The 25650-nt window shown below is 47.9% G+C and overlaps 1 protein-coding gene across 1 annotated transcript in view; it reads left to right on the plus strand.

Moving 5' to 3' along the window:
- The first annotated feature begins 383 nt into the window (after positions 1-383).
- Positions 384-25650, plus strand: part of LOC139552875 (arf-GAP with coiled-coil, ANK repeat and PH domain-containing protein 3-like) — a 75196-nt gene continuing 49929 nt past the window's right edge. Inside the window, exon 1 of the mRNA XM_071364996.1 lies at positions 384-688. Within this exon, the coding sequence (XP_071221097.1) occupies positions 642-688 (47 nt within the window). The 5' untranslated portion in view covers positions 384-641. The remainder of the gene's footprint in view (positions 689-25650) is intronic.

The following is a 25650-nucleotide window of genomic DNA, read 5'->3' on the forward strand; positions in this document are numbered from 1 at the left end:
CAGTGTGGTAACTGCCTTGTTCAGGGGCAGAACGACAGATTTATACCTATATGGACTTGGTCTTTTACCAAATAGGGCTGTCTTCTGTATACCACCCATACCTTGTCACAACACAACTGATTGGCTCAAACACATGAAGAAGGAAAGAAATTCCAGAAATGTACTTTTAACAAGGCACACCTGTTAATTGAAATGGTGACTACTTTGTAGAATCTCAAATATGAAATATATCTTGATTTGTTAAACACTTTTTTGGTTACTACTGGTACTGCATATATATATATATATATGAGCTTGTGGCAGTGGAAACTAATGATGACCCCACTATTGACCAGTAATGAGTCTGTCGTTTTATGATGACGTCACCGTGAGTGATAGATGGGTGTGTCATCCAGGCGGTAGAGGATCTCGGCAGCGGTGGCTGTAGCGCAGCAGCACCGTAGTACTGTCACATGCATTGAGACTTCATTCTGTGTCCCCGTGTCAGAAGAAGCTGCCGCTGCTACGCGTCCGAACAAAAAAACACAGAGGAAACTATACCCTGACTCGTTTTTAATCCTACCAAACCGTTTATAACGACATCACCCCCGGGCAATGACATTAAACGACTGAAGAAGGAATAGTAAAAGAAAAACGCTAAGATGACTGTGGACTTTGAAGAATGTATTAAAGATTCTCCCCGATTCAGGTAAGAAAGATTATGCTAATGGCGCGGCACCGCACACAGTGCGCTCTGTGCGCAAAACGGGATTGGAACGCTCTCTTTTCCTGCAAGAAAATGTTAACGGAATAACCTATGAGGCTACATTTCATATTCTATGTCCATATGGCATTGTCACATGACGAGGTCTGAAAACAAGAGTGGTTTGTTTTATTCTGGGAAATTATTCATTATTATTATTATTACCTAAGATGAACATAATGACTTTATTATCTCCATCGGGAAATGTGGGTTGCTGCTTCGTTCGTACAACACAACACACATCATCAGCGATAGACAAAGGACATATACAGACAGGATATACAGGTAGAACGGTCATGAGCGAACAATGATCATCGGTGCACTATATGTACCCTCCGGGGAGGCTGCTGAGGGGAGGAAGCCTCGTAATAATGTCTGGAACGGCGCAAATGGCATGGAAACCATGTTGTTTTGATACCTTTCCACCTATTCAGCTCCGATCCAGCGCCACGTTCCTGTCCTGCCCAATTAAGGTGCTATCAACCAGTGGTGGAAAAAGTACCCAACAGTCATACTTGAGTAAAAGTAAAGATACCTTAATAAGAAAATAAAAGTGAAATTCACCCTCCAAAAACGACTTAAGTAGTACTTTAAAGTATTTTTACTTAAGTATTTTAAACCACTGCTACCAACGATCTGTGATATTCGCAATCAAATCTCTGTTCAGTACCAGTTGAATGAAGGACTTCTGTTCCCAATGTTGTTACCTTCCCTGTCACCTTCCCTGTCCACCTTCCCTGTCCACCGCCCTGTCCTCCGCCCTGTCCACCGTCCTGTCCACCGCCCTGTCCTCCGCCCTGTCCTCCGCCCTGTCCACCGCCCTGTCCTCCACCCTGTCCACCGTCCTGTCCTCCGCCCTGTCCTCCGCCCTGTCCTCCGCCCTGTCCACCGTCCTGTCCACCGCCCTGTCCACCGTCCTGTCCACCGCCCTGTCCTCCGCCCTGTCCTCCGCCCTGTCCACCGCCCTGTCCTCCGCCCTGTCCACCGCCCTGTCCTCCGCCCTGTCCACCTTCCCTGTCCACCTTCCCTGTCCACCGCCCTGTCCTCTGCCCTGTCCACCGCCCTGTCCACCTTCCCTGTCCACCTTCCCTGTCCACCTTCCCTGTCCACCTTCCCTGTCCACCGCCCTGTCCACCTTCCCTGTCCACCGCCCTGTCCTCCGCCCTGTCCACCTTCCCTGTCCACCTTCCCTGTCCACCGCCCTGTCCTCCGCCCTGTCCACCGTCCTGTCCACCGCCCTGTCCTCCGCCCTGTCCTCCGCCCTGTCCACCGCCCTGTCCTCCACCCTGTCCACCGTCCTGTCCTCCGCCCTGTCCTCCGCCCTGTCCACCGCCCTGTCCTCCGCCCTGTCCTCCGCCCTGTCCACCGTCCTGTCCACCGCCCTGTCCTCCGCCCTGTCCTCCGCCCTGTCCACCGCCCTGTCCTCCGCCCTGTCCACCGCCCTGTCCTCCGCCCTGTCCACCTTCCCTGTCCACCTTCCCTGTCCACCGCCCTGTCCTCTGCCCTGTCCACCGCCCTGTCCACCTTCCCTGTCCACCTTCCCTGTCCACCTTCCCTGTCCACCGCCCTGTCCACCTTCCCTGTCCACCGCCCTGTCCTCCGCCCTGTCCACCGTCCTGTCCACCGCCCTGTCCTCCGCCCTGTCCTCCGCCCTGTCCACCGTCCTGTCCACCTTTCCTGTCCACCGCCCTGTCCACCGCCCTGTCCTCCGCCCTGTCCACCGCCCTGTCCTCCCCTAGTTTAGTACCAGTTGAATGAAGGACTTCTGGTCTCAATGTTATCAGAAAGAATGACGATGACCACATGCTGATTCTAGAATGAGAGAATGCTCCACAGATAGAATCCCTATCTTAGCTAACCTTTTTGACATTATAATAACGTAATATAATAGATATGGATTTTGTATAGCATTTTCAACATGCCAAATTGGCAAATAAGGTCTAGCTGTTTTTTCTGCAAGTCTTTCAATGCCTCACATATTTTTATATATTTATTATCTTTAAGTTTAACTCTGCGTTGTTGGAAAAGGACCCCGTTAGTAAGCATTTCACTCTTAGTCTACCTCGTTTTTTCTTTACAAAGCAAGTGACAAATACTATTTGATTACATTTGTTGATTCAGTTCTCGCCTTCGTCATTAATACCAAGCAGTGCAGAATAGAAGGGAACAGAGCAGAGCAGTGCTCTGTAACAGCCAGTCATGGGTAGATGGCTGGCAGGGAAGGCTGATGCCCTGGTGGAGGGCTGGCAGGGCAGGCTGATGCCCTGGTGGAGGGCTGGCAGGGCAGGCTGATGCCCTGGTGGAGGGCTGGCAGGGGAGGCTGATGCCCTTGTGGAGGGCTGGCAGGGCAGGCTGATGCCCTGGTGGAGGGCTGGCAGGGCAGGCTGATGCCCTGGTGGAGGGCTGGCAGGGCAGGCTGATGCCCTGGTGGAGGGCTGGCAGGGGAGGCTGATGCCCTTGTGGAGGGCTGGCAGGGCAGGCTGATGCCCTGGTGGAGGGCTGGCAGGGCAGGCTGATGCCCTGGTGGAGGGCTGGCAGGGGAGGCTGATGCCCTTGTGGAGGGCTGGCAGGGCAGGCTGATGCCCTGGTGGAGGGCTGGCAGGGCAGGCTGATGCCCTGGTGGAGGGCTGGCAGGGGAGGCTGATGCCCTTGTGGAGGGCTGGCAGGGCAGGCTGATGCCTTGGTGGAGGGCTGGCAGGGCAGGCTGATGCCCTTGTGGAGGGCTGGCAGGGGAGGCTGATGCCCTGGTGGAGGGCTGGCAGGGGAGGCTGATGCCCTGGTGGAGGGCTGGCAGGGGAGGCTGATGCCCTTGTGGAGGGCTGGCAGGGCAGGCTGATGCCCTTGTGGAGGGCTGGCAGGGCAGGCTGATGCCCTGGTGGAGGGCTGGCAGGGCAGGCTGATGCCCTGGTGGAGGGCTGGCAGGGGAGGCTGATGCCCTTGTGGAGGGCTGGCAGGGGAGGCTGATGCCCTTGTGGAGGGCTGGCAGGAAGAGAGGCTGGAGGGAGGAGGGTCCTATTCTAGTCATTTAGCCGACACTCTCTCATCCAGAGTGACATACAGTGGTGAATGCATACAATCCCATACAATCCCATACAATCCCATACAATCCCATACATTTATCTTACTGGTCCCGCGTCTTATTCGAACCCACAACCCTGGCGTTGCAATCACCGTTCTGTAATACTGAGCCACACGGGACCCTAGACGTTTAGTGTTGTCTAAATGCCCCTACAGGAGAGGGACCCTAGACGTTTAGTGTTGTCTAAATGCCCCTACAGGAGAGGGACCCTAGACGTTTAGTGTTGTCTAAATGCCCCTACAGGAGAGGGACCCTAGACCTTTAGTGTTGTCTAAATGCCCCTACAGGAGAGGGACCCTAGACGTTTAGTGTTGTCTAAATGCCCCTACAGGAGAGGGACCCTAGACGTTTAGTGTTGTCTAAATGCCCCTACAGGAGAGGGACCCTAGACCTTTAGTGTTGTCTAAATGCCCCTACAGGAGAGGGACCCTAGACCTTTAGTGTTGTCTAAATGCCCCTACAGGAGAGGGACCCTAGACGTTTAGTGTTGTCTAAATGCCCCTACAGGAGAGGGACCCTAGACGTTTAGTGTTGTCTAAATGCCCCTACAGGAGAGGGACCCTAGACGTTTAGTGTTGTCTAAATGCCCCTACAGGAGAGGGACCCTAGACCTTTAGTGTTGTCTAAATGCCCCTACAGGAGAGGGACCCTAGACGTTTAGTGTTGTCTAAATGCCCCTACAGGAGAGGGACCCTAGACATTTAGTGTTGTCTAAATGCCCCTACAGGAGAGGGACCCTAGACGTTTAGTGTTGTCTAAATGCCCCTACAGGAGAGGGACCCTAGACGTTTAGTGTTGTCTAAATGCCCCTACAGGAGAGGGACCCTAGACGTTTAGTGTTGTCTAAATGCCCCTACAGGAGAGGGACCCTAGACGTTTAGTGTTGTCTAAATGCCCCTACAGGAGAGGGACCCTAGACCTTTAGTGTTGTCTAAATGCCCCTACAGGAGAGGGACCCTAGACGTTTAGTGTTGTCTAAATGCCCCTACAGGAGAGGGACCCTAGACGTTTAGTGTTGTCTAAATGCCCCTACAGGAGAGGGACCCTAGACCTTTAGTGTTGTCTAAATGCCCCTACAGGAGAGGGACCCTAGACCTTTAGTGTTGTCTAAATGCCCCTACAGGAGAGGGACCCTAGACGTTTAGTGTTGTCTAAATGCCCCTACAGGAGAGGGACCCTAGACGTTTAGTGTTGTCTAAATGCCCCTACAGGAGAGGGACCCTAGACGTTTAGTGTTGTCTAAATGCCCCTACAGGAGAGGGACCCTAGACCTTTAGTGTTGTCTAAATGCCCCTACAGGAGAGGGACCCTAGACGTTTAGTGTTGTCTAAATGCCCCTACAGGAGAGGGACCCTAGACATTTAGTGTTGTCTAAATGCCCCTACAGGAGAGGGACCCTAGACGTTTAGTGTTGTCTAAATGCCCCTACAGGAGAGGGACCCTAGACGTTTAGTGTTGTCTAAATGCCCCTACAGGAGAGGGACCCTAGACGTTTAGTGTTGTCTAAATGCCCCTACAGGAGAGGGACCCTAGACGTTTAGTGTTGTCTAAATGCCCCTACAGGAGAGGGACCCTAGACGTTTAGTGTTGTCTAAATTCCCCTACAGGAGAGGGACCCTAGACCTTTAGTGTTGTCTAAATGCCCCTACAGGAGAGGGACCCTAGACGTTTAGTGTTGTCTAAATGCCCCTACAGGAGAGGGACCCTAGACGTTTAGTGTTGTCTAAATGCCCCTACAGGAGAGGGACCCTAGACGTTTAGTGTTGTCTAAATGCCCCTACAGGAGAGGGACCCTAGACGTTTAGTGTTGTCTAAATGCCCCTACAGGAGAGGGACCCTAGACGTTTAGTGTTGTCTAAATGCCCCTACAGGAGAGGGACCCTAGACGTTTAGTGTTGTCTAAATGCCCCTACAGGAGAGGGACCCTAGACGTTTAGTGTTGTCTAAATGCCCCTACAGGAGAGGGACCCTAGACGTTTAGTGTTGTCTAAATGCCCCTACAGGAGAGGGACCCTAGACGTTTAGTGTTGTCTAAATGCCCCTACAGGAGAGGGACCCTAGACGTTTAGTGTTGTCTAAATGCCCCTAGAGGAGAGGGACCCTAGACGTTTAGTGTTGTCTAAATGCCCCTACAGGAGAGGGACCCTAGACGTTTAGTGTTGTCTAAATGCCCCTACAGGAGAGGGACCCTAGACGTTTAGTGTTGTCTAAATGCCCCTACAGGAGAGGGACCCTAGACGTTTAGTGTTGTCTAAATGCCCCTACAGGAGAGGGACCCTAGACGTTTAGTGTTGTCTAAATGCCCCTACAGGAGAGGGACCCTAGACGTTTAGTGTTGTCTAAATGCCCCTACAGGAGAGGGACCCTAGACGTTTAGTGTTGTCTAAAGGCCCCTACAGGAGAGGGACTAGCAGAGAGTGTAGAGATAGAGGCCTATATGAACCCACACGTCTCTTGGAATTATAATGGGAAAAGACTGGCCTAGTTAACTAGTTAATTACTGTGTTATTACACCCACTTAATTAAGCTGTCTGTCTGTCTGTCTGTCTGTCTGTCTGTCTGTCTGTCTGTCTGTCTGTCTGTCTGTCTGTCTGTCTGTCTGTCTGTCTGTCTGTCTGTGTCTGTCTGTCTGTCTGTCTGTCTGTCTGTCTGTCTGGGGGTGGTTGGCTGTCTGGGGGTGGTTGGCTGTCTGGCTGTCTGGGGGTGGTTGGCTGTCTGGGGGTGGCTGGCTGTCTGGGGGTGGTTGGCTGTCTGGGGGTGGTTGGCTGTCTGGGGGTGGTTGGCTGTCTGAGGGTGGTTGGCTGTCTGGGGGTGGCTGGCTGGTTGGCTGTCTGGGGGTGGTTGGCTGTCTGAGGGTGGTTGGCTGTCTGGGTGTGGTTGGCTGTCTGGGGGTGGTTGGCTGGCTGGTTGGCTGAGGGTGGTTGACTGGCTGGCTGTCTGGGGGTGGTTGGCTGTCTGTCTGTCTGTCTGTCTGGGGGTGGTTGGCTGTCTGGGGGTGTCTGGCTGTCTGGGGGTGGTTGGCTGTCTGGGGGTGGCTGGCTGTCTGGGGGTGGTTGGCTGGCTGGGGGTGTCTGGCTGTCTGGGGGTGGCTGGGTGGCTGAGGGTGGTTGGCTGGCTGTCTGTCTGTCTGTCTGTCTGGAGGTGGATGGATGGCTACTGTGTTGTGTAACTCTGCTGCTGTGGAAATTAGGATGTGGGAGGACAGGAGGAGTGGAGGACAGGAGGAGGAGTGGAGGACAGAGGAGGACAGGAGGAGTGTAGGACAGAGGAGGACAGGAGGAGTGGAGGACAGGAGGAGGAGTGGAGGACAGGAGGAGTGGAGGACAGGAGGAGGATTGGAGGACAGGAGGAGGAGTGGAGGACAGGTGAGGACAGGAGGACAGGAGGAGTGGAGGACAACAGCCAGCAGCCATTGGGCAGGTAGCAGTTGTAAATGAGAACTTGTTCTCAACTAGCCTACCTGGTTAAATAAATGTGAAATTATGATTTACTTTTTAAATGCTCCAGACTCTGTCCTCTTCAGAGAAGCATCCATTTAACCAGCTATTGACCTCTTAACCTCTCACCGTTCATAAGTGTCACGGGCAACAACACGGGTGTCGAGGACTCGTAAAACCAGACAATCCCCCAATAATTTGGGGAAATATTTTCCTTCCTTTGAGGAGAAGCGAGGTTGGGGTTGTTGAGGAGGTGATATTGGGCGCGCCTACTGTGAACACCAGGGGAGAGATCTTTCATGTCGGAAGTGTGAAAACGCGGTTCCAGGACTTCAAAGGATTGTGGGTAATAGATCTCTGATGTTATTGGTGCTCGGGGGATGGGTGCTCGGGTCTAGATTGGGTCTAGCTGTGTGTGTGTGTGTGTGTGTGTGTGTGTGTGTGTGTGTGTGTGTGTGTGTGTGTGTGTGTGTGTGTGTGTGTGTGTGTGTGTGTGTGTGTGTGTGTGTGTGTGTGTGTGTGTGTGTGTGTGTGTGTGTGTGTGTGTGTGTGTGTGTGTGTGTGTGTGTGTGTGTGTGTGTGTGTGTGTGTGTGTGTGTGTGTGTGTGTGTGTGTGTGTGTGTCAGGAAATTGGGCCGAGCTCTTTGTACAGACTAATTTGTCTTCTACTGACAACTTGTATTTCTGCACACACACACCAAGGACCATTGGGTTGCTGACAGAGATAACCCGACCCGAACCACCTGAAAAACAAATGGATAGAAACACTCAGTACCTGATCAATAACAAAGTTCCTTTACCTCACAATAATAACCTGCTTAGATGATCAGATCAATAATTGACCAGATTGACCGAGGCAGCTCCTAAGAGATAACGTCATGTAACGATGTGGTTTGGGTTTTTAGACACTAAGTCACCTTGCTGTTGACCTGACCTGCAGTTGAACCATATAGGACATTATAGGATGATTAGAAACCGATATTATAGGATTATTAGAAACCGATACGGCTGAATAAATAGACAGCATTAAAGCCATATATTACATCACAGCTCTAACCCTATCCCTGAGCCGTGTATTACATCACAGTTCCGACCCTATCCCTGAGCCGTATATTACATCACAGCTCCGACCCTATCCCTGAGCCGTGTATTACATCACAGCTCCAACCCTATCCCTGAGCCGTGTATTACATCACAGCTCCAACCCTATCCCTGAGCCGTATGTTACATCACAGCTCCGACCCTATCCCTGAGCCGTATGTTACATCACAGCTCCAACCCTATCCCTGAGCCGTATGTTACATCACAGCTCCGACCCTATCCCTGAGCCATATATTACATCACAGCTCTAACCCTATCCCTGAGCCGTATATTACATCACAGCTCCAACCCTATCCCTGAGCCGTATATTACATCACAGTTCCGACCCTATCCCTGAGCCGTATATTACATCACAGCTCCGACCCTATCCCTGAGCCATATATTACATCACAGCTCCGACCCTATCCCTGAGCCGTATGTTACATCACAGCTCCAACCCTATCCCTGAGCCGTATATTACATCACAGCTCCAAATCCCTGAGCCATATATTACATCACAGCTCCAACCCTATCCCTGAGCTGTATATTACATCACAGCTCCAACCCTATCCCTGAGCCGTATATTACATCACAGCTCCGACCCTATCCCTGACCCATATATTACATCACAGCTCCGACCCTATCCCTGAGCCGTATATTACATCACAGCTCCAACCCTATCCCTGAGCCGTATATTACATCACAGCTCCAACCCATATGTTACATCACAGCTCCAACCCTATCCCTGAGCCGTATATTACATCACAGCTCCAACCCTATCCCTGAGCCGTATGTTACATAAAAGCTCCAACCCTATCCCTGAGCCATATATTACATCACAGCTCCAACCCTATCCCTGAGCCGTATATTACATCACAGCTCCAACCCTATCCCTGAGCCGTATATTACATCACAGCTCCAACCCTATCCCTGAACCGTATATTACATCACAGCTCCAACCCTATCCCTGAGCCATATATTACATCACAGCTCTAACCCTGAGCCGTATATTACATCACAGCTCCAACCCTATCCCTGAGCCATATGTTACATCACAGCTCCAACCCTATCCCTGAGCCGTATATTACATCACAGCTCCAACCCTATCCCTGAGCCATATATTACATCACAGTTCCAACCCTATCCCTGAGCCATATATTACATCACAGCTCCAACCCTATCCCTGAGCCATATATTACATCACAGCTCCAACCCTAACCCTGAGCCGTATATTACCTCACAGCTCCAACCCTATCCCTGAGCCATATATTACATCACAGCTCCAACCCTATCCCTGAGCCGTATGTTACATCACAGCTCCAACCCTATCCCTGAGCCGTATGTTACATCACAGCTCCAACCCTATCCCTGAGCCGTATGTTACATCACAGCTCCAACCCTATCCCTGAGCCGTATGTTACATCACAGCTCCAACCCTATCCCTGAGCCGTATGTTACATCACAGCTCCAACCCTATCCCTGAGCCGTATATTACATCACAGCTCCAACCCTATCCCTGAGCCGTATATTACATCACAGCTCCGACCCTAACCCTGAGCCGTATATTACATCACAGTTCCAACCCTATCCCTGAGCCATATATTACATCACAGCTCCAACCCTATCCCTGAGCCATATATTACATCACAGCTCCAACCCTAACCCTGAGCCGTATATTACCTCACAGCTCCAACCCTATCCCTGAGCCATATATTACATCACAGCTCCAACCCTATCCCTGAGCCGTATGTTACATCACAGCTCCAACCCTATCCCTGAGCCGTATGTTACATCACAGCTCCAACCCTTTCCCTGAGCCGTATGTTACATCACAGCTCCAACCCTATCCCTGAGCCGTATGTTACATCACAGCTCCAACCCTATCCCTGAGCCGTATGTTACATCACAGCTCCAACCCTATCCCTGAGCCGTATATTACATCACAGCTCCAACCCTATCCCTGAGCCGTATATTACATCACAGCTCCGACCCTATCTCTGAGCCGTATGTTACATCACAGCTCCGACCCTATCCCTGAGCCGTATGTTACATCACAGCTCCAACCCATATGCTGTATTTCCAGGGTCCCAGCCCTACTGCTGTGGCTCCAGGTTCCCAGCCCTTCTGCTGTATCTCCACGGTCCCAGCCCTTCTGCTGTATCTCCAGGGTCCCAGCCCTTCTGCTGTATCTCCAGGGTCCCAGCCCTTCTGCTGTATCTCCAGGGTCCCAGCCCTTCTGCTGTATCTCCAGGGTCCCAGCCCTTCTGCTGTATCTCCAGGGTCCCAGCCCTTCTGTTGTATCTCCAGGGTCCCAGCCCTTCTGTTGTATCTCCAGGGTCCCAGCCCTTCTGCTGTATCTCCAGGGTCCCAGCCCTTCTGCTGTATCTCCAGGTTCCCAGCCCTTCTGCTGTAGCTCCAGGGTCCCAGCCCTTCTGCTGTAGCTCCAGGGTCCCAGCCCTTCTGCTGTATCTCCAGGGTCCCAGCCCTTCTGCTGTATCTCCAGGGTCCCAGCCCTTCTGCTGTATCTCCAGGGTCCCAGCCCTTCTGCTGTATCTCCAGGTTCCCAGCCCTTCTGCTGTATCTCCAGGGTCCCAGCCCTTCTGCTGTATCTCCAGGGTCCCAGCCCTTCTGCTGTAGCTCCAGGGTCCCAGCCCTTCTGCTGTATCTCCAGGGTCCCAGCCCTTCTGCTGTAGCTCCAGGTTCCCAGCCCTTCTGCTGTATCTCCAGGTTCCCAGCCCTTCTGCTGTATCTCCAGGTTCCCAGCCCTTCTGCTGTATCTCCAGGGTCCCAGCCCTTCTGCTGTATCTCCAGGTTCCCAGCCCTTCTGCTGTATCTCCAGGGTCCCAGCCCTTCTGCTGTATCTCCAGGTTCCCAGCCCTTCTGCTGTATCTCCAGGGTTCCAGCCCTTCTGCTGTATCTCCAGGTTCCCAGCCCTTCTGCTGTATCTCCAGGTTCCCAGCCCTTCTGCTGTATCTCCAGGGTCCCAGCCCTTCTGCTGTATCTCCAGGGTCCCAGCCCTTCTGCTGTATCTCCAGGGTCCCAGCCCTTCTGCTGTATCTCCAGGGTCCCAGCCCTTCTGCTGTAGCTCCAGGGTCCCAGCCCTTCTGCTGTATCTCCAGGGTCCCAGCCCTTCTGTTGTATCTCCAGGTTCCCAGCCCTTCTGCTGTATCTCCAGGGTCCCAGCCCTTCTGCTGTATCTCCAGGGTCCCAGCCCTTCTGCTGTATCTCCAGGGTCCCAGCCCTTCTGTTGTATCTCCAGGTTCCCAACCCTTCTGCTGTATCTCCAGGGTCCCAGCCCTTCTGCTGTATCTCCAGGTTCCCAGCCCTTCTGTTGTATCTCCAGGTTCCCAACCCTTCTGCTGTATCTCCAGGTTCCCAGCCCTTCTGCTGTATCTCCAGGTTCCCAGCCCTTCTGTTGTATCTCCAGGTTCCCAGCCCTTCTGCTGTATCTCCAGGGTCCCAGCCCTTCTGTTGTATCTCCAGGTTCCCAGCCCTTCTGTTGTATCTCCAGGTTCCCAGCCCTTCTGCTGTATCTCCAGGTTCCCAGCCCTTCTGTTGTATCTCCAGGTTCCCAGCCCTTCTGTTGTATCTCCAGGTTCCCAGCCCTTCTGCTGTATCTCCAGGTTCCCAGCCCTTCTGCTGTATCTCCAGGTTCCCAGCCCTTCTGCTGTATCTCCAGGTTCCCAGCCCTTCTGCTGTATCTCCAGGGTCCCAGCCCTTCTGCTGTATCTCCAGGTTCCCAGCCCTTCTGTTGTATCTCCAGGGTCCCAGCCCTTCTGCTGTATCTCCAGGTTCCCAGCCCTTCTGCTGTATCTCCAGGTTCCCAACCCTTCTGTTGTATCTCCAGGTTCCCAGCCCTTCTGTTGTATCTCCAGGTTCCCAGCCCTTCTGTTGTATCTCCAGGTTCCCAACCCTTCTGTTGTATCTCCAGGTTCCCAGCCCTTCTGTTGTATCTCCAGGTTCCCAACCCTTCTGCTGTATCTCCAGGTTCCCAGCCCTTCTGCTGTATCTCCAGGTTCCCAGCCCTTCTGTTGTATCTCCAGGTTCCCAGTCCACTAGGACGGTGGTTGATATGACGCCGGTTCTCTCGATGTGTTATCAGATCTGCCAGACACCGGTTCAAACTTATTCAGATAGAGCTTCCAGAAACTTCCAGAAATAAACTCTCATCAGATTTATAATACTGTATAGTTTCACAGTACATCCTGTCTAACTGGCTGTCAAACTCTCTTCAGATTTATAGTACTGTATAGTTTCACAGTACATCCTGTCTAACTGGCTGTCAAACTCTCTTCAGATTTATAATACTGTATAGTTTCACAGTACATCCTGTCTAACTGTATATCTATGTAATTCCAACAAATTAAAACATTCCATTTAACAGTCAGCAGACCGGGGACAGATCATTTCCCTATATTCTCATTCCCACACTTTCAGGACCATAAATGTTCCCTTTTCCGCCGCAAAATCGCTCTGTTGGGCCAGCAGATCCTCGGGAGGTGTGTGTGTGTGTGTGTGTGTGTGTGTGTGTGTGTGTGTGTGTGTGTGTGTGTGTGTGTGTGTGTGTGTGTGTGTGTGTGTGTGTGTGTGTGTGTGTGTGTGTGTGTGTGTGTGTGTGTGTGTGTGTGTGTGTGTGTGTGTGTGTGTGGGTGGGTGGGTGGGTGGGTGGGTGGGTGGGTGGGTGGGGGTGGGTGGGTGGGTGGGTGGGTGGGTGGGTGGCAGGAGGCCAGACAATGTAGCTATCTGTACAGGAAGTTTAATGGTCCTGCAGAGTTCTGGTCCAGCTCAGAGATCAGCCAAATGGGTCTAGTCTGCATGATGTTCTGGATGGGAACAGAGAAGCAGCGGACTTGAACCAGACTGGAATATTGCTGGTTAACTGTGGCTGACTCCTATTCTATCTCTCTCTCTCTCTCTCTCTCTCTCTCTCTCATTCTCTCTTTCCCCATCTCTCCAACTCAGTCTGTCTTTCTGATATACGACTTTGCCCTCACATTTAATGTACCTATACTAAACATACGGCCAGATTTATCCTCTCACGTCCAGACAGCCCTGCCAAGGAGAACAGGAAACAAACCATTCATTCTGTTTCTCAATCTACAATTCATTCATTCTCCCTCTCTCTCTTTATCTCTCGCACTCTGCCTCTCTCTCTCTCTTTACCTCTCCCTCTTTCTATCCTAAGACTTCATACTCTCTCTGGTTTCAGACTTCATAATCTCTCTGGTTTCAGACTTCATACTCTCTCTGGTTTCAGACTTCATACTCTCTCTGGTTTCAGGCTTCATACTCTCTCTGGTTTCAGACTTCATACTCTCTCTGGTTTCAGACTTCATACTCTCTCTGGTTTCAGACTTCATACTCTCTCTGGTTTCAGACTTAATACTCTCTCTCTGGTTTCAGACTTCATACTCTCTCTCGTTTCAGACTTCATACTCTCTCTGGTTTCAGACTTAATACTCTCTCTGGTTTCAGACTTAATACTCTCTCTGGTTTCAGACTTCATACTCTCTCTGGTTTCAGACTTCATACTCTCTCTGGTTTCAGACTTCATACTCTCTCTGGTTTCAGACTTCATACTCTCTCTGGTTTCAGACTTCATACTCTCTCTGGTTTCAAACTTCATACTCTCTCTGGTTTCAGACTTCATACTCTCTCTGGTTTCAGACTTCATACTCTCTCTGGTTTCAGACTTCATACTCTCTCTGGTTTCAGACTTCATACTCTCTCTGGTTTCAGACTTCATATTCTCTCTGGTTTCAGACTTCATACTCTCTCTGGTTTCAGACTTCATACTCTCTCTGGTTTCAGACTTCATACTCTCTCTGGTTTCAGACTTCATACTCTCTCTGGTTTCAGGCTTCATACTCTCTCTGGTTTCAGACTTCATACTCTCTCTGGTTTCAGACTTCATACTCTCTCTGGTTTCAGACTTCATACTCTGTCTGGCTTCAGGCTTCATACTCTCTCTGGTTTCAGACTTCATACTCTCTCTGGTTTCAGACTTCATACTCTCTCTGGTTTCAGACTTAATACTCTCTCTGGTTTCAGACTTAATACTCTCTCTGGTTTCAGACTTCATACTCTCTGGTTTCAGACTTCATACTCTCTCTGGTTTCAGACTTCATACTCTCTCTGGTTTCAGACTTGATACTCTCTCTGGTTTCAGACTTCATACTCTCTCTGGTTTCAGACTTCATACTCTCTCTGGTTTCAGACTTCATACTCTCTCTGGCTTCAGACTTCATACTCTCTCTGGTTTCAGACTTCATACTCTCTGGTTTCAGACTTCATACTCTCTCTGGTTTCAGACTTCATACTCTCTCTGGCTTCAGACTTCATACTCTCTGGTTTCAGACTTCATACTCTCTCTGGTTTCAGACTTCATACTCTCTCTGGTTTCAGACTTCATACTCTCTCTGGTTTCAGACTTCATACTCTCTCTGGTTTCAGACTTCATAATCTCTCTGGTTTCAGACTTCATACTCTCTCTGGTTTCAGACTTCATAATCTCTCTGGTTTCAGACTTCATAATCTCTCTGGTTTCAGGCTTCATACTCTCTCTGGTTTCAGACTTCATACTCTCTCTTCATAATCTCTCTGGTTTCAGACTTCATACTCTCTCTGGTTTCAGACTTCATAATCTCTCTGGTTTCAGACTTCATAATCTCTCTGGTTTCAGGCTTCATACTCTCTCTGTCTTCAGACTTCATACTCTCTCTGGTTTCAGACTTAATACTCTCTCTCTGGTTTCAGACTTCATAATCTCTCTGGTTTCAGACTTCATAATCTCTCTGGTTTCAGGCTTCATACTCTCTCTGGTTTCAGACTTCATACTCTCTCTTCATAATCTCTCTGGTTTCAGACTTCATACTCTCTCTGGTTTCAGACTTCATACTCTCTCTGGTTTCAGACTTCATACTCTCTCTGGTTTCAGACTTCATACTCTCTCTGGCTTCAGACTTCATACTCTCTCTGGTTTCAGACTTCATACTCTCTCTGGTTTCAGACTTCATACTCGCTGGTTTCAGACTTCATACTCTCTCTGGTTTCAGACTTCATACTCTCTCTGGCTTCAGACTTCATACTCTCTGGTTTCAGACTTCATACTCTCTCTGGTTTCAGACTTCATACTCTCTCTGGTTTCAGACTTCATACTCTCTCTGGTTTCAGACTTCATACTCTCTCTGGTTTCAGACTTCATAATCTCTCTGGTTTCAGACTTCATACTCTCTCTGGTTTCAGACTTCATAATCTCTCTGGTTTCAGACTTCATAATCTCTCTGGTTTCAGGCTTCATACTCTCTCTGGTTTCAGACTTCATACTCTCTCTTCATAATCTCTCTGGTTTCAGACTTCATACTCTCTCTGGTTTCAGACTTCATAATCTCTCTGGTTTCAGACTTCATAATCTCTCTGGTTTCAGGCTTCATACTCTCTCTGTCTTCAGACTTCATACTCTCTCTGGTTTCAGACTTAATACTCTCTCTCTGGTTTCAGACTTCATAATCTCTCTGGTTTCAGACTTCATAATCTCTCTGGTTTCAGGCTTCATACTCTCTCTGGTTTCAGACTTCATACTCTCTCTTCATAATCTCTCTGGTTTCAGACTTCATACTCTCTCTGGTTTCAGACTTCATACTCTCTCTGGTTTCAGACTTCATACTCTCTCTGGTTTCAAACTTCATACTCTCTCTGGTTTCAGACTTCATACTCTCTCTGGTTTCAGACTTCATACTCTCTCTGGTTTCAGACTTCATACTCTCTCTGGTTTCAGACTTCATACTCTCTCTGGTTTCAGACTTCATATTCTCTCTGGTTTCAGACTTCATACTCTCTCTGGTTTCAGACTTCATACTCTCTCTGGTTTCAGACTTCATACTCTCTCTGGTTTCAGACTTCATACTCTCTCTGGTTTCAGACTTCATACTCTCTCTGGTTTCAGACTTAATACTCTCTCTGGTTTCAGACTTAATACTCTCTCTGGTTTCAGACTTCATACTCTCTCTGGTTTCAGACTTCATACTCTCTCTGGTTTCAGACTTGATACTCTCTCTGGTTTCAGACTTCATACTCTCTCTGGTTTCAGACTTCATACTCTCTCTGGTTTCAGACTTCATACTCTCTCTGGCTTCAGACTTCATACTCTCTCTGGTTTCAGACTTCATACTCTCTCTGGTTTCAGACTTCATACTCTCTGGTTTCAGACTTCATACTCTCTCTGGTTTCAGACTTCATACTCTCTCTGGCTTCAGACTTCATACTCTCTGGTTTCAGACTTCATACTCTCTCTGGTTTCAGACTTCATACTCTCTCTGGTTTCAGACTTCATACTCTCTCTGGTTTCAGACTTCATACTCTCTCTGGTTTCAGACTTCATAATCTCTCTGGTTTCAGGCTTCATACTCTCTCTGGTTTCAGACTTCATACTCTCTCTTCATAATCTCTCTGGTTTCAGACTTCATACTCTCTCTGGTTTCAGACTTCATAATCTCTCTGGTTTCAGACTTCATAATCTCTCTGGTTTCAGGCTTCATACTCTCTCTGGTTTCAGACTTCATACTCTCTCTTCATAATCTCTCTGGTTTCAGACTTCATACTCTCTCTGGTTTCAGACTTCATAATCTCTCTGGTTTCAGACTTCATAATCTCTCTGGTTTCAGGCTTCATACTCTCTCTGGTTTCAGACTTCATACTCTCTCTGGTTTCAGGCTTCATACTCTCTCTGGTTTCAGGCTTCATACTCTCTCTGGTTTCAGACTTCATACTCTCTCTGGTTTCAGACTTCATACTCTCTCTGTGTGTCTCAGACATTCTTTAGGAGCTGAGTCGTGCTGTTTGTGGTATCAATTGTAGATCCTTGTAACCAGCTAGCCTGGCACTATAACAGGGAATGGAGGGAGGCATAGTGGTCCCTGAAACTCACCCGTCTCAGACTGCCTGTCTTTCTACTATCTCGTTTCTCAATCTCCATTCACACGGGATCTCAAATCAAAAGCACTTCCTGATACTATGTAAATATCTTATCTTTAATATTCCAGATTAACATTCAGTATGATAGGATCTGGGGAATACGGACACCGTTATTGTTCTGTTCTAGGATCTGGGGAATGCGGACACCGTTATTGTTCTGTTGTAGGACCTGGGGAATACGGACACCGTTATTGTTCTGTTGTAGGATCTGGGGAATACGGACACCGTTATTGTTCTGTTCCGATATGGAGCTATATGAGTTACGTTTCCAGACCACATCCATCACAGTCTGTTTCCAGTCTTCATTCACTGAGAAGCAAACACACAGACAGACTGGTGTAAACATTGAGCTGTGATCTAATCACACCGGTAGGTTTGTAGAGGAAGTGGACGACACAAACGGACAGACACATATGTTACCCTGCTGGTTCTTCCCAGGTTGGTCTGCTCAGGAGCAAACACACGTCCATTTTCTCAGGAAGATTCCCTACAATCTGGATGCTGGCAACCGGAACACTCCGGAATGCTCAGCTGTTCACGTTCTAGATATCTCTGAGTCCCGTGACCAGGGTCATGGTTAGTTACGGAGTGATATCTGTCTCTGTCTCAGGAGTGTGAGAAGGTTCATAGCTATTGTTTCTCAAGCTGTGTCCATCCATCTGTGTTAGCTAACGTGTGTAATCATATGATTTACTGTGACTAGCCAGTCCACTGAGAATAACAAACAGTGAAGGGTCTTGGGGAACGAGAAGGGGGCTTGGAGAAGGAGAAGGGGGCTTGGGGAAGGAGAAGGGGCTTGGAGAAGGAGAAGGGGGCTTGGGGAAGGAGAAGGGGCTTGGGGAAGGAGAAGGGGCTTGGGGAAGGAGAAGGGGGCTTGGGGAAGGAGAAGGGGCTTGGAGAAGGAGAAGGGGCTTGGGGAAGGAGAGTGGGCTTGGGGAAGGAGAAGGGGGCTTGGGGAAGGGGCTTGGAGAAGGAGAAGGAGCTTGGGGGAGGAGAAGGGGCTTGGAGAAGGGGCTTGGGGAAGGAAAAGGGGCTTGGGGGAGGAGAATGGGCTTGGGGGAGGAGAAGGGGGCTTTGAGAAGGAGAAGGGGCTTGGGGAAGGGGCTTGGAGAAGGAGAAGGAGCTTGGGGGAGGAGAAGGGGCTTGGAGAAGGGGCTTGGGGAAGGAAAAGGGGCTTGGGGGAGGAGAAGGGGCTTGGGGGAGGAGAAGGGGGCTTGGAGAAGGGGCTTGGGGAAGGGGCTTGGAGAAGGAGAATGAGCTTGGGGGAGGAGAAGGGGCTTGGGGAGGAGAAGGGGCTTGGAGAAGGAGCTTGGGGGAGGAGAAGGGGCTTGGAGAGGGAGCTTGGGGGAGGAGAAGGGGCTTGGAGAAGGAGCTTGGGGGAGGAGAAGGGGCTTGGAGAAGGGGCTTGGGGAGGAGAAGGGGCTTGGGGAATGGGGTTTGATTTATTTAGCAGACACAGTCTTGTCCAGTGCAACTAACAGTAGTGAGTGCGTACATGTTCATACTGGTCCCCCATGGGAATTTGAACCCTCTACCCAGGCGTTGCAAGCGTCATGGTCTACCAACTGAGCCACACTGGACCCCAGGGGGTTGTTTTAGACTGGGCCTAAAGTATCTCCTCACTCTCCCCTTCTCTGTCACTCCATCTCCTCTCTCTCTCCGTCACTCCATCTCCTCTCTTTCTCTGTCACTCCATCTCCTCTCTTTCTCTGTCACTCCATCTCCTCTCTCTCTCACTCCATCTCCTCTCTCTCTTTCTCACTCCATCTCCTCCCCTTCTCTGTCACTCCATCTCCTCTCTTTCTCTGTCACTCCATCTCCTCTCTTTCTCTGTCACTCCATCTCCTCTCTCTCTCACTCCATCTCCTCTCTCTCTTTCTCACTCCATCTCCTCCCCTTCTCTGTCACTCCATCTCCTCTCTTTCTCTGTCACTCCATCTCCTCTCTCTCTCTGTCACTCCATCTCCTCTCTCTCTTTCCATTTCCTTCTATCGCTCTCTTAACTTCCATCAGTCACTCCCTCTTATTCCTTTTATTAAATCATTATAGTCTATAATTTTAACATTATAGGCTGTGACTTACTTAGAATTAAATACAAATTAAATGAAAAAGGACTTATTAGTGTCTTTGAATTCATTTTTAGAAACAGGAGTTTGGTCAGTCTGGGGCTTCAGGCTCATGTGATGGTGCCTGGAGAGCCGGCCGGCAGCGGAGAATATCCTCTCCTCACTTACAGAGCCACTGGGGATGATAAACACCCTTCTGGCCAGGCTGGGCAGAGATGCAGAGTTGTTTTTTTAGTTATTTTTCTCTAGATAGGCCTAAAGGATTTTAGGTCAAATAACCCTATATCATAACTTGGGGCGGCAGGTAGCCTAGTGGTTAGAGTGTAGAGGCGACAGCGTAGCCTAGTGGTTAGAGTCTAGAGGTGGCAGGTAGCCTAGTGGTTAGAGTGTAGGGGCGGCAGCGTAGCCTAGTGGTTAGAGTGTAGGGGCGGCAGGTAGCCTAGTGGTTAGAGTGTAGAGGCGGCAGGTAGCCTAGTGGTTAGAGTGTAGAGGGGGCAGGTAGCCTAGTGGTTAGAGTGTAGAGGCGGCAGGTAGTCTAGTGGTTACATTTACATTTACATTTAAGTCATTTAGCAGACGCTCTTATCCAGAGCGACTTACAAATTGGAAAGTTCATACATATTCATTCTGGTCCCCCCGTGGGGAATGAACCCACAACCCTGGCGTTGCAAGCGCCATGCTCTACCAACTGAGCCACACAGGACCCCAGTGTGTAGATTGTAGAGGCGGCAGGTAAGCCTAGTGGTTAGAGCGTAGGGACGGCAGGTAAGCCTAGTGGTTAGAGCGTAGGGACGGCAGGTAGCCTAGTGGTTAGAGCGTAGGGACGGCAGGTAGTCTAGTGTTTAGAGCGTAGAGGCGGAGAGAGAGATTAGACAAATAGCTAATTAGTCAGCGAGCTGCTCTCAAAATACACAATAAGTGTGAGTAACGCTGAGGCCTGTTGCTATGGTAATCGCGTTCACTGAATCGTTGCTATGGAACTGCCGACTTAGGATTCTGCGAGGGTGAAATTCAGTAGTGTGTAGTTGGTTTTGGGGGGCGAGGAGGATGGATATGATGGAAATCTAGCATAAATGACAATGGAACATAATGTCTGTGTGTGTGTGTGTAACATCTATGAGTGTAGAGTCTAGTGTTGCCCGTCCATGCACCTGATGCTTTCAGGAAATTAGGAAATTGTCATTCACACAGACACACACACACACTCCTTGCCTTGATTGATCCTGTGATCAGTAAGACTCCACACAGTCGACCACACATACAGTATACAGTGCCCTGGACTTTTTCCACATTTTGTTATGTTACAGTCTCATTCTAAAATTGATTAAATCTTTTCTTCCCCTCATCAATCTACACACAATAACCCATAATGACATCACAATACCCCATAATGACATCACAATACCCCATAATGACATCACAATACCCCATAATGACATCACAATACCCCATAATGACATCACAATACCCCATAATAACAAAGCAAAAACAGGATTTTAGAAACAAAAATAAAAATAAAAAACAACTGAAATATCACATTTCCATAAGTATTCAGACCCTTTACTCAGTTGAAGCACGTTTGGCAGCAATTACAGCATTGATTCTTCTTGGGTATGACGCTGCAAGCTTGGCACACCTGTATTTGGGGAATTTCTCCCATTTTTCTCTGCAGATCCGCTTCAGCTCTGTCAGGTTGGATGGGGAGCGTCGCTGCACAGATATTTTCAGGTCTCTCCAGAGATGTTCGATGGGGTTCAAGTCTGGAGTCTGGCTGGACCACTCAAGGACATTCAGAGACTTGTCCTGAAGCCACTCCTGCGTTTTCTTGGCTGTGTGCTTAGGGTTGTTGTCCTGTCGGAAGGTGAACCTTCACCCCAGTCTGAGGTCCTGATCGCTCTGGAGCAGGTTTTCATCAAGGATCTCTCTGTACTTTGCTGTGTTCATCTTTAAGATGTCATGATGTCATATTTGTCACTATTGGTCTCAAAGATTGAGAAGGACAGACTTGTTGGTCAGAATGATTGTGTCTGCACGCAAGTTAACCGTGAGACCATGAGAGAGTGTATATTTGTCTGTTTGTGTGTATGTGTGTGTGTGTGTGTGTGTGTATACAGTATGAGAGGGGATAAGAATGTCATGTTCATTGCTCACAGTAGAGTGGGCCTAGACACACAGCTCACAGCACCGTGGAAGATCACTAAAGCTGTCTGTCAAGGAAATGGGATTAAACAAGACTCAAAACCAGACTCAAAACAAGATCCCCAAACAAACAGAAGTGAGAGCATCGCCCTATCAGTCAATCTAAGCTGGACAGTTTTGGAAAGTATTTTTGTAAATAACAGCTGGTGCACGATATCTCGAGCTATACCTCGCCCGAGGTAGAGTATCTCATGATAAGCTGTAGACCACACTATCTACCTAGAGAGTTTACATCTGTATTTCTCGTAGCTGTTAACATACCACCACAGTCAGAGGCTGCCACTAAGTCAGCATTGAATGTATGCCTGTATTCCGCCATAAGCAAACAAGAAAACGTGAGACTCAGATCAAACCCACGCATTCAGACCCAGACTCCTGGCTGTAACATCAGACTGCTGCCTTCTATAACACATTGACCTCTGTCTGTAATGTCCAAGACTGCTGCCTTCTATAACACATTGACCTCTGTGTATAACATCAGACTGCTGCCTTCTATAACACATTGACCTCTGTGTATAACATCAGACTGCTGCCTTCTATAACACATTGACCTCTGTGTATAACATCAGACTGCTGCCTTCTATAACACATTGACCTCTGTGTATAACATCAGACTGCTGCCTTCTATAACACATTGACCTCTGTGTATAACATCAGACTGCTGCCTTCTATAACACATTGACCTCTGTGTATAACATCAGACTGCTGCCTTCTATAACACATTGACCTCTGTGTATAACATCAGACTGCTGCCTTCTATAACACATTGACCTCTGTGTATAACATCAGACTGCTGCCTTCTATAACACATTGACCTCTGTGTATAACATCAGACTGCTGCCTTCTATAACACATTGACCTCTGTGTATAACATCAGACTGCTGCCTTCTATAACACATTGACCTCTGTGTATACCATCAGACTGCTGCCTTCTATAACACATTTAAAGAGAGAGACCTTCACTAGAAATACACCTTTTCCATGGTTCTAATTGGTTTTAACTTCTTCGGTGTAGGGGGCAGTATTCGGAAGTTTGGATGACTGAGGTGCCCAAAGTAAACTGCCTGTTACTCAGGCCCAGAAGCTAGGATATGCATATGCATGGTAGCATTGGATAGACAACACTCTTAAAATGTTGTCTGTGGGTATAACCAAACTGATTTGGCAGGCGAAACCCAGAGGACAATCTATCCAGGAATAATTTTTTTTGAGGTCATTGGACTTTTCAATGCTTTTCTATGGGAAAGTCTAATAATTAGGACCCAGATTAAAGTTCATAGGGGTTCCACTAGATGTCAACAGTCTTTAGAAATTGTTGAATGCTTGTTTTTTGAAAAATGACGACGTATTCGTATTCTTTCGAAGTATCCCTCAGAAGCACTCTAGTCTTAGGGCACGCGTGAATGAGTGTGCGCTCCTTGTTCTTTTTCTCCGGTATTGAACACGGTATATTCCGTCTTAAATTTGATTGATTATTTACATATTAGGGTACCTGAGGTTGGATTAGAAACGCTGTTTGAATTGTTTGGACGAAGTTTACAGGTAACTTTTTAGATTACTTTGTAGGCATGTCGGGCGAGTTGGAACAGGTGGATTTCTGAATCAAACACGCCAAATAAATTGACATTTTTGGGATATAAAGAAGGACTTTATCGAACAAAACGACCATTCATTGTGTAACTGGGACCCTTTGGATTGCAAAAAGATGAAGATCTTTAAAGTTAAGTGATTTATTTTATCGCTATTTTTTAGTTTTGTTACACCTGTTCAGGTTATGAATTTATGTTAATGCAGGAAGTATGCGGGGCGTTGTCCTCAGACAATCAAATGCTATGCTTTCGTCGTAAAGCCTATTGTAAATCGGACAAAACGGTTCGATTACCAAGATTCTAAGCTAACGAATTGTGTATAACACTTGTATTTTCATGAACGTTTAATATTACTACTTTTGTATTTTGAATTTCGCGCTCTGCAATTTCACCGGATGTTGGCCAGGTGTGACTCTACCGTCCCACCTGCCCCAAAGTTAAAGTAATGAAATACTAAGAAAAAGTTTTTTTTGTCAAGTTCCTTAAACGTACTGAGAATGTTCCAAAGCCAAGCAACTATCCTGCACCATTCGCAGAAAGTTGTGGAAAGGTTGTATACAAAATAACCATAGGACAAGCACACTCTCACCAAGCTCAAAGAAACATATGGTTCTCAGAACGTTGTGTGCTTGCTGGGTTCAAACTGCTGTCAACACAAGATTTAACCAGTTTTTCTGGGCCCCACCAAATTTGTGATGCAATATTTTGGGGGATTTTGAAACAAAATGTATTTTCAATAAAAACACTTTTCCCTCTTGTCAGTGAAAGTGTGTAAGGGATGAGTAACAGTGTTTGTGAAGAGAAGTAAAGAATGAAAGCTTGGCATTGTGAGGTCACCGTCTCCCCGGGAGACGACTGACGTGTGTTCTAGAACACGGGTGTGATAGTCTCTCTCCACGTCAACAATCTGTGGGTGTTCCGACAGACTCTCTCTCTCTCAATTCAATTCAATTCAATTCAAGGGGCTTTATTGGCATGGGAAACATGTGTTAACATTGCCAAAGCAAGTGAGGTAGGTAATATACAAAAGTCAAATAAACAATAAAAATGAACAGTAAACATTACACATACAGAAGTTTCAAAACAATAAAGACATTACAAATGTCATATTATATATATGCAGTGTTGTAACAATGTACAAATGGTTAAAGCACACAAGTTAAAATAAATAAACATAAATATGGGTTGTATTTACAGTGGTGTTTGTTCTTCACTGGTTGCCCTTTTCTTGTGGCAACAGGTCACAAATCTTGCTGCTGTGATGGCACACTGTGGAATTTCACCCAGTAGATATGGGAGTTTATCAAAATTGGATTTGTTTTCGAATTCTTTGTGGATCTGTGTAATCTGAGGGAAATATGTCTCTCTAATATGGTCATACATTGGGCAGGAGGTTAGGAAGTGCAGCTCAGTTTCCACCTCATTTTGTGGGCAGTGTGCACATAGCCTGTCTTCTCTTGAGAGCCATGTCTGCCTACGGCGGCCTTTCTCAATAGCAAGGCTATGCTCACTGAGTCTGTACATAGTCAAAGCTTTCCTTAAGTTTGGGTCAGTCACAGTGGTCAGGTATTCTGCCACTGTGTACTCTCTGTTTAGGGCCAAATAGCATTCTAGTTTGCTCTGTTTTTTTGTTAATTCTTTCCAATGTGTCAAGTAATTATCTTTTTGTTTTCTCATGATTTGGTCTCTCTCTCTCTCTCTCTCTCTATCTATCTATCTATCTATCAATTCAATTCAATTCAAGGGGCTTTATTGGCATGGGAAACATGTGTTAACATTGCCAAAGCAAGTGAGGTAGATATTATACAAAAGTGAAATAAACAATACAAATTAACAGTAAACATTACACATACAGAAGTTTCAAAACAATAAAGACATTACAAATGTTATATTATATATATACAGTGTTGTAACAATGTACAAATGGTTAAAGCACACAAGTTAAAATAAATAAGCATAAATATGGGTTGTTCTTCACTGGTTGTTTGTTCTTCACTGGTTGCCCTTTTCTTGTGGCAACAGGTCACAAATCTTGCTGCTGTGATGGCACACTGTGGAATTTCTCCCAGTAAATATGGGAGTTTATCAAAATTGGATTTGTTTTCAAATTCTTTGTGGATCTGTGTAATCTGAGGGAAATATGTCTCTCTAATATGGTCATACATTGGGCAGGAGGTTAGGAAGTGCAGCTCAGTTTCCACCTCATTTTGTGGGCAGTGTGCACATAGCCTGTCTTCTCTTGAGAGCCATGTCTGCCTACGGCGGCCTTTCTCAATAGCAAGGCTATGCTCACTGAGTCTGTACATAGTCAAAGCTTTCCTTAAGTTTGGGTCAGTCACAGTGGTCAGGTATTCTGCCACTGTGTACTCTCTGTTTAGGGCCAAATAGCATTCTAGTTTGCTCTGTTTTTTTGTTAATTCTTTCCAATGTGTCAAGTAATTATCTTTTTGTTTTCTCATGATTTGGTTGGGTCTAATTGTGCTGT

The sequence above is a fragment of the Salvelinus alpinus genome, chromosome 2 (genome assembly GCF_045679555.1).
Source record: "Salvelinus alpinus chromosome 2, SLU_Salpinus.1, whole genome shotgun sequence".
Taxonomy (NCBI): domain Eukaryota; kingdom Metazoa; phylum Chordata; class Actinopteri; order Salmoniformes; family Salmonidae; genus Salvelinus; species Salvelinus alpinus.